The sequence below is a fragment of the Camelus dromedarius genome, chromosome 24, assembly GCF_036321535.1.
Source record: "Camelus dromedarius isolate mCamDro1 chromosome 24, mCamDro1.pat, whole genome shotgun sequence".
Taxonomy (NCBI): Eukaryota; Metazoa; Chordata; class Mammalia; order Artiodactyla; family Camelidae; genus Camelus; species Camelus dromedarius.
In genome coordinates, this window is record NC_087459.1 from 11,478,275 (window position 1) to 11,492,289 (window position 14,015).

General features: G+C 37.1%; 1 protein-coding gene across 5 annotated transcripts in view; it reads left to right on the plus strand.

The window, feature by feature from the left end:
* Window positions 1-14,015, plus strand: part of LOC105092998 (ankyrin repeat domain-containing protein 26) — a 64,167-nt gene that overhangs the window by 29,641 nt on the left and 20,511 nt on the right. For 3 of the 5 annotated variants that reach the window (XM_064478444.1, XM_064478443.1, XM_064478447.1), the window contains 8 exons: window positions 2,303-2,396; window positions 4,822-4,850; window positions 5,040-5,112; window positions 6,890-7,144; window positions 8,746-8,819; window positions 10,049-10,699; window positions 12,794-12,945; window positions 13,439-13,609. In XM_064478444.1, coding sequence (XP_064334514.1) covers window positions 2,303-2,396; window positions 4,822-4,850; window positions 5,040-5,112; window positions 6,890-7,144; window positions 8,746-8,819; window positions 10,049-10,699; window positions 12,794-12,945; window positions 13,439-13,609 — 1,499 coding nt within the window. The remainder of the gene's footprint in view (window positions 1-2,302; window positions 2,397-4,821; window positions 4,851-5,039; window positions 5,113-6,889; window positions 7,145-8,745; window positions 8,820-10,048; window positions 10,700-12,793; window positions 12,946-13,438; window positions 13,610-14,015) is intronic. The other 2 variants (XM_064478446.1, XM_064478445.1) reach the window with 2 other exon arrangements.

Here is a 14,015-nt window from a genome sequence, read left to right on the forward strand (position 1 = left end):
ACTGGTGTATGTAGTGCAAAAGCCAAGGCTTGGAAGTCACAGGGAATCGGTTTGTGTTCTGAAGTTACCTTTTCTAAAAACTAAAGAAAATAATTCTTGGTCAGCCTGTGACCAGATGTTTGTTTCTTCGTGATAAGTGAATGTGTAAAACTCTTAGTGAGATTCAGAGAGAAAGAGGTTGTACAAAAAAAAAAAAAAAACCCACAAAAAAACGGTGTTTTTGTTTGTTTAACCACTTTGTTCTTGAAAAGACAGTGCCTGTGAATTGAAAGTACCATTATATTTGGATTGTCAAGTAGATCTGCAATGAACATTTCAGGATAAGCAAAAGCATGTGGAATAGTAATAAATATGTGGGGTTAAAATACCAGCAGTTTGGTTTAGTGATGTTTTAATGAGGACAGCCCATTTTGGGTAGGGAAAATAGCGTGCACTGAGTACCTTTATGGCGACTGAACTTGAAGGAAGCTAAGTGCAGGGTGGTGATGACCTATTCCAAGGTGATAGCCGTGGAAAGAGGCAAGAAGAGCCTGAACTCTTGGATCTCGGCAGCTCCTGCCTAGTGGCACAGCACTGTATCTGAAGTCAGCAGAGATAGCATCCTGGTTCTGACCCACTGTGGGATCTTGGAAAAACTTGTCTGACTTATTTGAATGTCAGTGACCTCGTTCAAAAACATGGTACTGATACGTACGTCTCAGGTTATGTGTCATGAACAAAAATGTGGTAACAAGTGTGAAAACACATTGTCAACTGTAAAGGGTGCTATAGAAATGTAAGACAGAATGATCACAGTGGCCACTAGTGACCTAGTGAAATGCTGAGGACACTTTTTTAAAATCTGAAGGACAATAAAATGGGAAAGTTAGAGCGGGCATGGGGATTTCTCATTTGGGGTATGTTGAGTGTTGGTAGACTATTATCGGACATCTCTGATAGGTATATAGTGCTTTGGTACTTGAAGCCCTCTGGGGGTTTTAGGTGTTTTGACCTTAAATAAATTCCTGTTCCTGAACACCAGCTATGCACCAGGCAGTTAGACACTGAATGTAGCAGTTGAGGGGTTAGGCTGTAGTGGCAGGAACAGAAGAACAAGTAAACAGGAACCCTTTATCAGGGACAGTAAGTCCTTCATATAAGGAACGTGGAGAGCGTTAGTTTAGACAACAGTGGGGGAGTTTGTAGTTAGGACGAGGGTGGAGTAAGGGTGGAACTTAGGTAGTCAGAAAAGAGCTGAGTGTGACCAGAGCTGCCAGGTGATGGACAGGAAGGAGCCAGTCACACTTAGGTCCCGGGGAGGGATGTTCCGGACAGAGAGATCAGCGGGTCACATCTGCTCATCACCATACTCCAGCATCTTGGAGTGACCAGGAAGCAGCAAGTGGGTAACCGTCCTTAGAATCACTGTTATTATTGTTGTGTGTAGAAAAGAGAATGTGCATCATAAGGGCCTGGCACATGCGGGTGGTCACTAAGCAGTGTTCTTATTCTTCCCTAAGTAAAGTAAAGCTTATGGTACTTTTTTGAAGAGCTGCATAGCTACATTAAACATTTTTCTGCTGTTAATTTAAACAAATATTTTTCTTTCTATTTTGGTACTTTATTCAACTATTTTCCCTATCAATAAAAGTTTTATCAAATAATAGTTAGATTCTGCTAAGCCTTTGTTTACTGAAATGTAGCAGTTTCCACAGTGTTCTGTTAATACTCAACATGACAGACTCTAAGGCTTCTTTTCATGCCATGTATGTTATTTTAATACTAAAAACAATATCTGTACTAAGAAACATTTTAAACTTATAGCACACTTATTAAAGAATATATTTAAATATGTATATTTTTAATTTTACTTTTTACTGAAGTGTAGTCAGTTTATAATGTTACTTTCAAGTGTACTGCAAAGCAATTCAGTTATACATATAAAAATACATATTTTTTTAAACGTCCTCTTCTTTTGTCGAGGAATGCAAAATGGAATTAGGTGTTTTGAAGTTAATTCTTTGTTGAAATCTGCATGTAAGTCAGTATTTTGTCTGTGAAAATATTTGCTCTAGCTTTCCATGCTCAGTTTACAGAGTCAAAAGCCAACTGAAGATAAAAGATAGACTTGATCTAAAGAGTGTATATGAAATTTTCTATTTAAATGTTTGGGTTTCCAGGATATGCTTATTTTGTTTTTAAGTGTAATTGCTTTTAAAGTAGGAAATTAAAATAATAATAATAAGGTAGGAAATGCAGGTATTTTGTTAGAAAGGAATCAGGAAATCTTTATGCAACTCATTATTAATATTAATTTTAACAGAGTATCTCCGAGATTGAACTACCGAACTGTATCGATCATTTATCTGGAGCTGCAGGTCTAGGAGAAAAAAATACATTAAATGGACAAATAGAAAGTAAGTACTGTATTTTATTAAAAAAAAAGTCATTTTACAGAATGTTGATTTAAAACATGGATTTGGATCTATTCTCTCAGCCAAAGAAAATCACCTGTTGAACATATAGTGAGAAAAAAGAGAAGAGGAAGTATATTGTATATCTTACCAGGTGTCAGCAACAGATTAAACTAGAATGCTGTTTAAGGAGCTCAGTTGTTAGCTTTCTTTCAAGATGCTCTGTGACCTGAGGACAGGCAGGAAACCAGGAGGAGGGAAGAAGGGAGTGAAGAATGAGAGAGGTAGAGAGGAGGGGAGTGAATGAAGGAAAAGGAGGGGGCGGTCCCTGGCAGGAGGTGGTAATGTAGAATAGTTCTTTAGGAGAAGGAAGACAAGAGTGTTTGAAATGAGACGGGTATGAATTGAGCTTCTTCCAGCACCAAAGCTTGTCTGGGAGGCACAGCAGAACGTTCCACTCCCCCGCCCCCCTGACCTTTAGGAAGGCAGCGAGGACTGTGGTACCTGATCACGCAGAGCCGGGTGTGGCTGCCGGTGAGCACAGGCATGTGTGGTCAGCTGTCAATGTCTGGACCTTCGTGTCATGCAGCGTGTTGCTGCCTTATAGGATGGTGTCTCATAGGCCAACAGAAGAGTGGGAAAGAGGAAGAGAGCAGGGTGCATTCCAGGGAGGTCAGGGGATCTGGAGCCTGGTAAAGAGTCCACTGAAAAGTCTGCAGCTCCTGATGCAGCTTTTGGGGAAGTGTTACAGTGAGACGTGTGCAGCTGGATTTCAGAGAGATCAGTTAAGTCCGAGTGCTATAGAAGCAGACTCGGTATAGACCGGGGTTTCTCAAATTTTAGTCACCTGGGGACCCAGTGAAAAGTGCACATTCTGAGCAGTGGGCCTGTGTTTCTAACAAGCTCTCAGGTGAAGCCCTTGTTGCTGGTCTTCAGATCACGCTCAGAAGGTAGACTTGTGTTTAGGGGAATCTGGAAGAAGAGCCACTGGGGAGTTAAAGACAACAGCAACAAGGAAAAGCATGATTTTGTTTTTCTTTCTGAGCACGTTCATAGCCAGAGGGAGGCAAAGAGTTGAAGTAGAAACTAGAGATGTAAGCTACTGCTGCTAAGCAGAGAGGAAAAAGAAGTGGTGGGGATCGTCTGTCAGAAGAATAGAAAAGGGGAAGATTTAAGACCACAGATGTAGAGGTACCTTTGAAGAGGAAAGTGAAAGGAAGGAAGGAGGAAAAAAAGGCAGCAGGTAGGTGATTTTGGAATTGAGGAGGAAACTTGAGAGAACTCCTTTTCAATGGTGTCAGTGTATTTGCACTGAAGGTAGGTTAGATCATTGCCACTCCAGAGAATACTGGAATCAGGAGGGGGCCTAGAATTGGGGTAAACCACAGCCTCTCCTCCTATCAGGCTTCAAAGGTAAATGTTGTATTGGTATTTGTTATTCCAATGAGATTAACTTGAATATGAAGCATTGACTGTGCTTTTTGTTTGTTTGTTTAAGGATAGCTAATTTTTTGATAAGATGGTTGTTTCACAAAAATCCTTGTAAACATTAGCCTGATTTACCAAACCAAACTACTTTTGGAAAGAAAAGAAATTAACAGGGTTCATTCCATAAATGCTGAAGTTGTTATTTTCAGTGAATACTGCACAGGTTTTGAAATATAAAAGACTTTTAGTATCTAATAATTCTGTGGCAATTAAAATTTTTTTTGATCACCAGATTTCAATATTGAAAACTCAGTATACATTCTTTCTTGTATGAGTGGATCAAGAAACATTGATGGCTAGAGGATCCAAGAAATGTAGGCATACCAATAGCCCATGTGGGTATGGGAAAAATATTTTTATGAACTATTATCCTACAAGTGTGTATCCAAGGCGATCAATTCATAACACTTTCTCTGATGAGAAGTGAATTGCACATTCAAATGAACTGCCATCACAACTGTGGACTTCCTAAATTACAGGACGAATTGAAGAGCATGATAAGTACTTGTAGTCTAACGGTGTCAATCGCATTAAAGATGTGCTGTGGCATTTTACGGTCAGCTTTCACATTTGTCTTCTTGGAGCCGTGATTTGTTCCTCTGATTAGAGATCGCTTTTCTCCTTCTCAGGCAGCAAGTTCACACTGGTATATGTACACGTTTCTATTTTATAAATAAGTCACTTGAAACATAATCGTACTTTTGAAATCTTAACTGCATGTTTTGTTAAACCTATATTCCCGTTCTTTATTGAGTATCTATAATGGATTCATGTTTCTGTCTTGTTGCTGTCCTAACTGCCCCTGAAAAACAAAACACCGAAAGCTAACGTGTTCATTTCCAAAGCAAGCACGAGGGTTGCGCAGTACTAACTCTGCGTGAATGGGTAGTTGGCTTTCATATTTACATCTAATTGACTATGTGTCCCTTTTGGCTTTTAGATTCTACTGAAAAATATCCTCACTTGAAGGTAAGAACTTTTATACTTTTATCTTGATTTTTTTTTTTTATTTAGTGAGGGTACTGGGAATTTAGCTTAGGACCTCATGCACTGCTAAGCAGGCACTCTACCACTGAGCTAGACCCTCCCCCCTTGAATGATTACTACAGATTGTATCAAATGTACATTATTAATCGGTGTGTTTCAAAAACCATTCAGCCTGCAGTTGGAGTGAAAGATTCTGTTCCTAAGAAAACAGGAGAAATGAAGAATTTACAAACATTCAAATCAGGTAAATTCTGCAATACAAATTTAACTCTGAAAAGAAGTACAGTCTTCTTATTGCTAATTCCTTTTATTTCTTCAAATTTAATTGAAAGATGACATAAATAAGGCAGATGTTATTATTGGTATCCATGTTTGAAAAATATATATAAGCTTAAGAAATAGATTTTTAAAATGTCAGCTTTGACTTGGATGTTTCTGTTGAGGTTGGGAGACACTAAAGTGCTCAGCTTGGAGTCCCTATACTCTTCAGGGATTCTGAGAGATTGATTATTAGGTTCTAAGATTTTTCCAGAGTTTTAAAATGCTTAATTGAATTTTAACCTTTACGTAGAGTAAAGCTTCCCTTGCTAACATGTCAGTCATATTTCACTTTAATTATTTCATCTAGTGCTATCACATTGATGATATTTATTTATTTCTGTATTTATTTATTAATGAAGGTCCTAGGGATTGAACCCAGAACCTTGTGCATGCTAAGCATGTGGTCTACCACTGAGCTATTTCCCTAGCCCAAAGGTCTTAAGCCAACTGGATGGTTTGATTAGCGCTCTCTCTCTCTCTCTCTCTCTCTCTCTGTGTGTGTGTGGTGTCTTTGATTATTAAAAATGATGGAAGTAATTAGTCCTACCTTAATGTTTGGTAGATATGATATTTTAAAACAATAATCCTAAAAGTTTTTGGGTTTAGGGTATTTTTTATACTATTAAAAATTATTGAGAATTTTGAAGAACTTTTAAGTGGGTTGTATCTATTGATGTTTAGTATATTAGAAAATAAAGCTAAAAGATTTAAAAAACAAGCACACACAAACATTCCATTCACCATTAGAGCTTTGATGTTATCACATGTCATGTATCTGGAAACCTCCACTGCACCCTTAACAGAGAATGAGAATGAAAATAGCATTCAGTACTATTGTGAAAATAGTTTTGACCTCCTGGACTCCCTAGATGGAGGGAACATGGGGCTTCAGGGCTTCTCAGATGACACTTGAGAAGTGCTGTTTTAAACAGGGTTCATGGATGTGAAATAATAAAGGGGCCCTTGTGATGAAGTGGGCTTTAACGTTCACTTCTACATTTCTCGCCTTTTCTTCTTTAACTTGTCTTAAAAAGTTTGAATCTGACAACTTAAATCTTTTTAAAAAAGGAAAACATTTTTGTTAGATATTTCCTGTCTCATGGCACTCTGTACTCTTTGGATCTGGTTTGTACCTAGATTTACCCTATTTTTATATGGAAAAAATTAGTCACTCAAGGCTATCCTTTCTTATATAAATTTATGATGTTTATCCAAGGCTTAAGGTAAGAATTCTGAAGATATTGGTACATTGAGGAAAGACTGTCTCATTGTAATTTATGTAGTACCATTCAGTAAAAGTTTTCTTAAAGCCCACGTCTCTAGGACTCAATACTGTCATGCATATTTAAACATCCAGTATATGGCTCATTAGACATACATTTTGTTAATGAAAAAATTCATATGTTGAAGAATCATAATTCATAAAGCTCTTACAGAATATAGACTGTTTTATAGAGAGTGATGAGTGAATCCAAATTAGCAGTACTAGAAAATTAAAGGTAGAAAAAAGAGACACAGTGGTTCCCTATATGAACGGCAATGACATGTAAAGTACAACCAGCTGGGAAGGAGCAGTGTGTTTGGGGGAGAGAAGGGCGTGGGGCTGCGGACGTGGGGCTGCTGCTCTGGGAAGAGAATTCGTAAAAGTTAGTCATTTGTATTGTTGTTCACATTCTAATAAGTGGAAACTTTGTTTTCAGGTTCTTCAGACTGGGTTTCTACTAGTTTGAGCCTCAATAATGAGGCTGGTCAAAGAGCCGAGCATTTGAAAGTTGATAAATGTCCGTTAGTATCACGATCAGTGACCGCAAACCAGTCAGCACCCACAGAACTGAGGCAGACGGCCCTGGTAGATAAAGACCGGATGAATATTGGAGCTGTGTCTGTGTCAGAACATGCAGCGCTCCGTGGCCTGTGTGAGTCACAGCTGCCAGAGAACAGAAGCCGCAAAGAAGGTAATAAAGCAGCATAGAGAACTAGCCATAGTCTACCTGTGCGTGGCTTCACCATACTCTGACTTTGCAGAAATCATTTTGTGGCAGGATCTCCTTTGTGTTTACTCCTTTTATGCAACCTACAACCAGACAATACCTTTTGGCATGACATTTATGTTCATTCTCTGACCATAGCAACATATTAAATAGCAAAGAGAATTAGGTGAAAGTAAGTTCGTTCAGAATAGTATTTAGCATGCTCCTGAGAGCAGGTAGGAGGGTGATGTCTAGAGCTTTGTGACTAGTTGGGAAACCTAGGTGGCCATCCAAAGATTCCCTTCTCAAAGTATGGTTTCTTAGCTTTATTTTTATCTAGCTCTGAATTTATAAATATTTGTTATAGCTATATTCAGTGTAACTGAAAAAGCACCTCTGCAACTAAATATCAAAGTATTTCTAGTATATTCTCTGCCTCTTTGTATTTTAGAAGTGGCTTTCCCAGCGGTAGTGGCAGTCATTGGGAATTTGCTACACAGGACCTCCTTCTTAACTGTGTCCACACAGTATATCATCTTGTTTTATTATTTTTAATGGATTGATGGGTCGAAAAGGATATTGGATTTTAAGGAGTGCTTTGTCACTTAAAAATAATATATGGAATATCAATTCTGATTCTTCTAGGATACCCAGTCTGTTGATTAACCACATCTAATATGTGTTCTACTTTATATACCAATTAATTTAGTGCCTTAATCAGTGATATAATCAGAGCTGTAGTAATAAGTCATACAATATTTTTTCTGCTCCTATAGTTTTATCTTTTCTTTCCTTACCTGCAGAATTAATGTTGTATTTACAAAAGATTCTGTTATCTCCTATAGTAGTGACTACAAGCTCTAAACTCAAAGTTTTTCTAATAAATACTGTTTATACACAGATACTTTTAAGAGTTTGTCCTCTACAGCATGGGAGCAAAGAGGATAGACATGTAAAGAAATAGTTTACAGTTCAGCTGGTGAAGACACAGTAGAAAAATCTGTGAAGTACCAAGGTAGCTCCAAGGAAAGAGATCCCTGTGTCTGTGTGGAAAGACAGCTGCAATCCAGGAGGACTTCACAGAGCAGGCTGAGTCTTCAAAGAGGAAAAGGAATCTGTCAGAACAATAGAGGGAAACATTTCAGATTAAGGAAAGATAAAGGCATAAAAAGTAACAGTAATTTTGGAAACCATGAATAACATTGCTCTTGAAGCCTGGTATGTTGTTAAAAAGGTACTGTTAGGAGGTAGAGAATAGAGTCTATCGTGACTTTGTATATTTCTACTGTATTTTTAAATTTTGTTTTTATTTCTCTTTGTCTTGTTCATGTCTGGTGAATCAATTTGTGAGTGAAACTTTGAGATGTTTGTATGCCTTTAATCTGGTAACATCTAGTATTTCCCAAATAGTTTGTTGAAGTTTTAGATAATTAGAAGTATTTCTTAAAGAAGTAAATATCCAGCTAAAGATTAAGCTTAATTTCAACTGTCAATTGATGAAATGTTTTTTCTGTTTTTATAAAGATGGTGCCTTTTATCTAGCTGTTCTAAGTAGTGAATTTTAACTAAGTATATTCATTTTTCAGCAGACCTAGACTTACAAAGGGCATCTGAGGAAGAGCAAGAAAGACTTGATGCGAGTGAAAATAACCACTCACAGGTATGTAAAAATGTAAATTTAAATTTCTTGTTTAATACTGTTTTCTGTGGTTTAATAACACAGTTCAAAAGAAATTGCCTTTCAAACTAGACTTTTAGAGTCAATAAATAATTACTTAATATTTAGTTTTTAATAGCATTTTATCTAATTACAAATGTTAAAGTATTGTTAGGATCTATAATAATTTATAGTTAAACTTTATCCTTGGAATTGAGGCAAAAAACCTTCCTGAATATGGTTTACTTCTTCCATCTTTATAACTTCCTCACATGATGAAGGTGATATCAAATATTAAATCATGTGATATAAGCAGTTGAAATTGTAAATAATATAGCAGTGATGGCCACCGAGTTAGTTTCATGTAAGGAACAGTCATTCCCAGTGGTCCAAAATTTGCAGTTTCAAATTGCAAGTCATTAATGCCAAGATGAAAGATTCTTCTGTCTTGTGATCTCTATGTAATCGATTTCAGAATCTACAATCAGGGAGAGAACAGGGGTCATAGAGTCAACCCAGCTGCCTAGTAAGAGAATCAAACCTTCCACGATTGGACCTTTGCTGTTAGGGAAGAAACAAAAACTTTCTAATTTATTTCATTTCAGGGTAGGAAATCAGTAAATATTATTGAAAATTCTTTTATTCACTCTCACTAGTGAATGTTAGAGTATAATATAACTCAGTGGATGCAGAGAATACGTATTGAGATAGATCACTATCATAGTATATCATTTGCATTAAAATTCAGGAATTTGTTCCTCTTTCTGATGTTAATTGATTTTGGCACCTAATAATTTACAGTTTGCTTATTGTCCAGTTACTAGTCCTTTAAAAAAAATCTTTACATGCACTGGAGGGGCTCACTATTTAAGGTATGAGAGGTGAAATATTTTTTAGTGAGGAAATCTTTGTAATGTTAAAAATCTAATCTCTGATTCTTGGTAGATTTAACATGTGTGAATTGTTTAGTTCAAACAAACAGTGACAAAGTTAGGTTTCTGAGTTCCTATTTTTCTCCTGTTTCAAGGCTAAGGCAAGTTATGTTTCACTTCTCAGTTTGTGACTAGCCAAACATAGATTAAGAAGTTTGTTAAATTTTAATTATTTTCTAATTTTTCTTTATCCGTACTTGACTACTTAAGGATAAATGTGTTTTACAAGCATGTAGTGTGAAAGAAAAGAAATCTGAAGATCAAATCACGCAGATTAATCTTTCACTTGTGCATCTGCAGAAAATGCCTAGAGAACCAGAAATGAATAAGGAACATGACAGAAAGGACATACCTGTGTCTTCAAAACGTTCTTGTGTGGAGAAGCATGAGGACATGTGGGTCAAACAAGGCAAATTCGACTGGAAAAATAATTCAGAACTTATCACAAAGAAGTCAAATCAGAAAATCAGTAAAATCCATGAAAAAGGCAAAATTACTTTTCATCGTAAGGTAGTGTCACTACATGACAACTGTGAACTACGTGGTGACTTAAAGGAACTACCTTCCAACGTGATAGATAATATATTTGATTTTGAGGAAGTAGATGCACCTGGAGCCTCTGTCTCTATAGGATTCCAGGCAGTCTCTGAACACAAAGAGCCCAGTCTTGAAAATGTTTTTCCATTTTATTCCAAGTCTGAGTCAAGAAAGTATGGTTGCCAGTCATCTTCAAAACTTTATTTAAATGAAAATAAGTTGGATGAAAATGGTAAGCCAGACACTGAACACGTTTTTAACAAAACTGAGGAGAGTTTTTGTAATGATAGAGAAAATGAAGTACGGAACCGAGTTCCATTTAAAGTGAAAGAAGACCAAGAATTTGCTACGAAAAGAAAACCGAAAAGGAACCAAAATACTCACTGGAAATCAGACATTGGACATGCACCTCAGGTAAGTGATCCAAAAAGCCTTTTTGGTTTGGGGCTTGCCCGCTCCAGTGAGAAGAAACACATGATTCAAATAAAAAGTCATGATATGCCTGCTGTTTCAATTACTTGTAAGAAAACCAAACCAATACAAGACCAGCTCCAGAAGCCATCGCTTGCAGATAACTGTGGTGCTGATAAGTCTAAAAACATGGACCCTGAATTAGGAAATGTGAGTTCTTCTCCATCAAATGGTAACAGAACATCCAAAGTATATCTAAAAGAGTTACAGCAAGGTATGCAAAGGTTTAAGAATGAGGTAGGCATGTTACAAGTAGAATTCCTGGGTTTGGAAAAAGAAAATTCAGCTTCAGAAAGAGGTAGAGGTTCCTTTGCTGCTACTCTGTTTTTTCTCTTTATCAATAATCTCCTCCATTCTGATCCATATTTGATCTTATTTTCCACTCTATGAAAATAGCCTATGTATAAAACGGGGTCATCTAAATATGTAATTGTGTAGAAACAGACTATTTCTGCCATCTAAATAACAGGAACTCAGGGAAGTATTTTCCTGGGTTTTGTTCCTTAACCAACCTAAGTCTCTGTGCCAGTCTTTCATATGAAGTGGGAAAGTAATTCAGCTGTGTGCCACGTGACCTGAGCCGGAATAAACGCAAGTGAAATGGCTTAGGAAATATAATAAGCTCAAGGTTGTGGTTTTTTTTTTTTTTGTATGTTTTTTTGTTTTAATCTGTTGGCTTAAATGTAAGTTGCACTTCCATAGAATGGGAAGGAAGCAGTGACTGAGAGAAGGGATATAAGCACAAGGTCTCACTAAACTGATCCGTGTATTGTGCGTTAGTGAGTGCGGGCTTATCTGTCTTACTGATCACTGGACACTTAGAATTCCATCATGGCCACTTTGAGATATTCTTAAGAAGAAATACATGTGCTCCCACATGTTCTTGAATCACCACTTTCGGGTGTTTCTGTTGAGTCACTTACAGTATATTATTTAATAAAATGTAGTAAGTTTTGACATGTATGATTTTATTATATAGGTAGTATGAACCCTCAGCAAAAAAAAATTCAGTATTTCTCTCCAAAAGAGAAAACTTGAGTTGTGAGATGCACTGAATGATTTTTTTTAGTTCTAGTAATAGATTTTTAAAATGTGTGTGTTCTTTTGTGTGAGGTGCAAAGAATGTTAAGGATAGAGCTCTGAAGGTGTTCTCCTGTAATAGAAAAAGGAGATGAGCCCTGCCCCCAGCTTTGCCAAAGTCACACTTTTAACTTATCTGATCAATTTGATGAATTTATTTGGTAGCTTATTAGATTCAGTGTTAGAGAATTGTATCATCTCTCTTGACACTGTAAAATGCTCAGGAATACTGCTTTAGGGAATTTGGACAAATCAGTTAACCTTTCTTGGTTGTGTTCCCATTGTCAGTAAACAGTGGGGCTAAAGTAGATCACTCATTACTCCTATGCCGTCTAGCTATAAAATGGTCATGGTTATTAAATGTGAAATTGGGAAGCATTATTCCTTTTGCAGAATTCCACACTAACTGGCAATTCATCAGTTTCACTCTGCTCCTTTCAGTAAACTTGGGTTTATATATTTTATTAAACACCACTTTTTTGATACCCCAGGATCCAAATGAAAGAAGAATTTTAAAAAGTAGTGGGGAAAGGATAGCTTTAGCACAGAAAGAAGAATGTTTCCTTTCTGTTACTGAAGCACCAAGGTGTGACATCTTCTAAATCTGGCTGGTTAATGTAAAATCTAGGTGGTAAAGACAGAAGAGGACAAATTTTATGCCTTTGTCTTTCTATTTCTCTGTCTCTGCCATTCACATGGGGAAGAGTGGATGTAAGAGCACAACATTCAGAAAGTCCTTTTTGAAATTTTAGAAATTGTTTCTTTTCCTCAAACAGAAAGAAGCAGAATTTACAAACACTTCAATGACTTGAAATGATAAAAATTAAAATAAGCACAAAAATATTTTAATCAATTGAAATCAGGGCAAAGTCTGAGTCAAATGATAAAATGAATGAAAACAAAGTGTTTCTAATGAATAAAGTAATAATTACCCTTTGTATCAAACTTTCACTAAAGGTTGAAGTAGAAGAGAAGAGGAACAAAAGTGAACTGAAAGGGTCAGAAACCATGTGTGGTGGCAGTTACCATGAAGGATTAACTCGGCAGAGGAAGAGGGGAAAAAGTGATGACCGGCAGTTTCCTGCTCTGCAGAAAGGAGATTCTGATAGGTAAGCCTAGATCAGTATTCAGCAGTAGGTAATTATTATTTTCCTAGATATTGTTCAGCATTTCTTCCCAGGCTCATCTCTCCACTTGCTTCCATGTATTTTGTACTCTTCCTTCCAGGTTCCCAGGACACACCTAAATGCCTTGTGCCTAATCTTTGTGCTCACATTCTAATCTCTTAAGTAGAATAATTTCCTCCTGTCTCTTTTGCTCATGACCTCCTGTTTATTTCCCTGTTCTGTAAAGCCTTCCTTATGCTCACTTTACTTTCATATGTCAGCTCTTGCATATCACATTGTATCATAATTGTTTATCTGTCTTTGAAGCAAGAATTTGTGTTTCCTTGCATACGGTTGGCACTTGTTAACCATTTTGTGAATTAATAAATGACTGAAGATGGGTAAGAGTTGGAGTTTTACAAAAATTGGGGTTTTTTTTAAATTTATCAGTAGAACTATTTTTTAAAAATTGGCTTTTTTATGGATTGTTTTAAAGTAGCTGTCCTGGCTTGCATATGAAGGAAGTAAAGAAGAATGAAAGTGGAAAACGGACATTAAAAGCATCTGTGACTTCACATGTATTGGAGAAGACTGCCTCACTGGCTGGTGGTCTCCTACGCATGAATGAGAACAGCAGCTTAAGTGAAGGAGGTCAAGGTTGTGGCAGGTAAAATCTACAAATTCTTTATTTGTAGGTGAAGACGTATTAGCAGTGATTACCTTCTCTGGAAATAGAACAGCAGCATATAGTGCAAAGGCCAAGGCAAGAGAATTCTCAACTGTGTGGGAGGAACAGTGCCGAAAGGCTAACATGAGGACAAGTGCCTTTGACCGGAAGTAGTTTCAGTACTACGTCCCCAAGGAAGCCGGGCTGTAGTGAGTCGGTGTGAACAGCCCCTCAGAGGACATTCCCTGGGAAGGCAGGAGAGGACTGGGTGATAAGTGAAGGGGAACGTGGGGCTCGTGGGGGTTCCCTTTCTTTTTTTAATGATGAGACGGTAGATTGTAGAGCATGTCTCTTTGCTGTTGGATGCGATTCCATAGAAGACGTGTTTTTCAATTTAACTTTGCAT